The 2500-nt window shown below is 46.4% G+C and overlaps 1 protein-coding gene across 2 annotated transcripts in view; it reads right to left on the bottom strand.

The window, feature by feature from the left end:
* LOC113802515 (pro-resilin) overlaps nt 1-2500 on the bottom strand; it is a 35341-nt gene that overhangs the window by 7041 nt on the left and 25800 nt on the right. For both annotated transcript variants that reach the window (XM_027353119.2, XM_027353120.2), the window contains exon 2: nt 93-453. In XM_027353119.2, the coding sequence (XP_027208920.2) occupies nt 93-453 (361 nt within the window). The remainder of the gene's footprint in view (nt 1-92; nt 454-2500) is intronic.

Raw genomic sequence — 2500 nt, 5'->3', positions numbered from 1 at the left:
TGAGAAAGCTCCCATTTGAACATGGGGATTCTCTTGTGCTCTTTAAAAATCTTACTTGTCATTTTAGTCAAAAAGAAACTACAAATACTCACTGAACTTGGTGAACTTGGAAGCGTAATCCTTGATCTTCTTGTCCAAGTCCTTCAGAGGATTAGACTTGACTTTGACGTAGTACTGGGGAGCAGGCTGGGGCGGCTCGTAGGCGATGTAGGCAGTCTGGTATCCGACGGCAGGGGCAGGGGCGCCGTAGCCGTGAGAGGGGGCGTGGCCGTAGCTGACGGGGTGGTGGGCGACGCCGATATCGTGACTCGGGCCTCCGTAGATGGGCTGGCTGGCCACGGACTTGCCGAAGGAGTCGAAGCCGGGTTGGCCCGTGAAGTGGTGGACCTGCGGGCCCGTCGGGGGCTTGTCGGCCAACGCCAGCACCCCGACCATCGTCAGGACCATACTTATCTGGGAGAGGAAGAGAAAGGCCGCGTTAAACTAGGCGGAAAATCATTACACGGACATTAACGTTAATCGAAAAAGACAAACGAATGAAAGAGGGGCTTCAGAGGACGTTATTATGCCGCAGATTAGAAAGTAGAATGGATTTGAAAGAGACAAAAAAGAACGTTAAGGGGAAATTTAAAGAAATCAACGGGAGGGTACCCATTTATCTGCGAGACAAAAAATAGAGATTAATTGAATAAAAGCTAAATAAGAAAAGGAGAAAACGATTACTTTATCTGGGGAGAGGGAGGGATAGATAGGGATAGAGAGAGAATGGGGGTAAGATCTAAAGGTTAAAATAATACGAGACTAATAATAAACGAGAAACAAAAATCAAAGGATAGGTAAATCGAACATAGGAAGGCCTCTTAAAGAAAATGCATTTCTGACAAATCTAACGAAATCTTCAGCCCCAAAGACGCCGAAAGAGAACAAAAAAATAAAAAAGCGAAAAAAAGGTCACGAGCGCTATAATCTTCCTGATTTCCATCGCCGGATATATGGGTCACCCGAGACGAGAAAATGAGGGGAATATAACGAGGAGAGAATATTAATAAACATGATTCGCCAGTGAGTGGTTGGCCCTCGGGTGAATGTGGGCAGCGAATGAGAAGGTCCGCGGCGCCGTCTCCACCTTTACGGGCATGTCAACCGCAGAAAAAAGTTTACCGCTCGAGTTGCCAGAGGCTGCCAGCGGTTGCCACCACTGCATTTACAGATTTTTCACATTTTCGAACTGTTCAGCGAGGTAGGTCAACGATGCAAATATATATATATACATTTTCCCTTTTGGTCTGCTTTAACTTCTCAGTCGAAAGATAAGAATTCCCTCCATGCCTTGAACGAGAGATCTTCAAAGTGTATCCGACCGAAGGAGGTTTGCTCAGCAGAAGCAACGCAGCGCAACGAGAAAGTTCCCAAAACCAATAAAAATAAAAAAGAAGGAAAAAGAAGAGAAAGAATGCAAGCCGAGGAGAGAGAAAAATGCCGGGGCTTGTGCGTGAGCTGAGTGCTGATCTGGCGGGAGAAGCGCCGGCGCCATTTGTGCCTATTTTGTTTTTATGTTGCAGCCTTCGAGAGCTGACTGGCTGAAGAGAGAAGTAAAAGGGCGCGGAGGGGGTCAGGCTGGGGACATGGGCGAGGGAGGAAAGAGGAGGAAAAAGAGGATGAGAGTGAGAGAGACAAGAGAAAAATGGAAGGAGGATAGCCAGAAGAAACAGGTTGTGTGTGCGCGTATATATATATATATATATATATATATATATATATATATATATATATATATATATATATATATATATATATATATATATATATAGAGAGAGAGAGAGAGAGAGAGAGAGAGAGAGGGAGAGAGAGAGAGAGGATAGAGAGAGAGGTTAAGATAGACTGTCGTCAGTAAGAGAGAGAGAGGCTAAGGAGAAAAAGACACTGAAAAACGTGGAAGAGGAGAAATAAAACATGCCAAAAAATTACCGGGATAAGTGAGCTACCACATGCTACACGTTGCAAGTTACCTCCATCCTCCCCCGCCCCTGACCCCACCCTCCTCCCCGCCCACCCTCCTCCCCGCCCACCCTCTCCTGCAGCAACAGGTAGTACGGCTGTGAGGCTCCGGTGCCTCAATCTGACCCATATTCTCAGGAAAAGAAAAGTTACGGCGCGGGACACTTGGAAGCACAACGCACACTGTTCTTTACCCACAACAGCTGCAGAATTCTGGAAACGGGAACGACCAATCCTTGCTTACTTCTTGTTTTCTTCTATTTTACCTTCGTTTATGATTTAGACTGCGAAGGAATCTTTGAGACCGACGAAGGAAGGATGCGAGAGATCGGCGAGAGGGAGAGAAAGTAAAATCGCCGGCGGGAAGCAAGACACGGAGCAATCAGCCGAAGTTGTTCTTAAATGCCTAAGCCGATCCAAAGGCTATTTTAATTGCTCGTTTCGCTCGTGGATATTGATGCCGGGAAAGGGCTCACTTCCGATGATTTGATTTCAACACGCG

This window comes from Penaeus vannamei, chromosome 4 (assembly GCF_042767895.1).
Source record: "Penaeus vannamei isolate JL-2024 chromosome 4, ASM4276789v1, whole genome shotgun sequence".
Lineage (NCBI taxonomy): Eukaryota > Metazoa > Arthropoda > Malacostraca > Decapoda > Penaeidae > Penaeus > Penaeus vannamei.
Note: the sequence above shows the minus strand (reverse complement) of the source record. Positions and strands in the feature narration are given on the sequence as shown.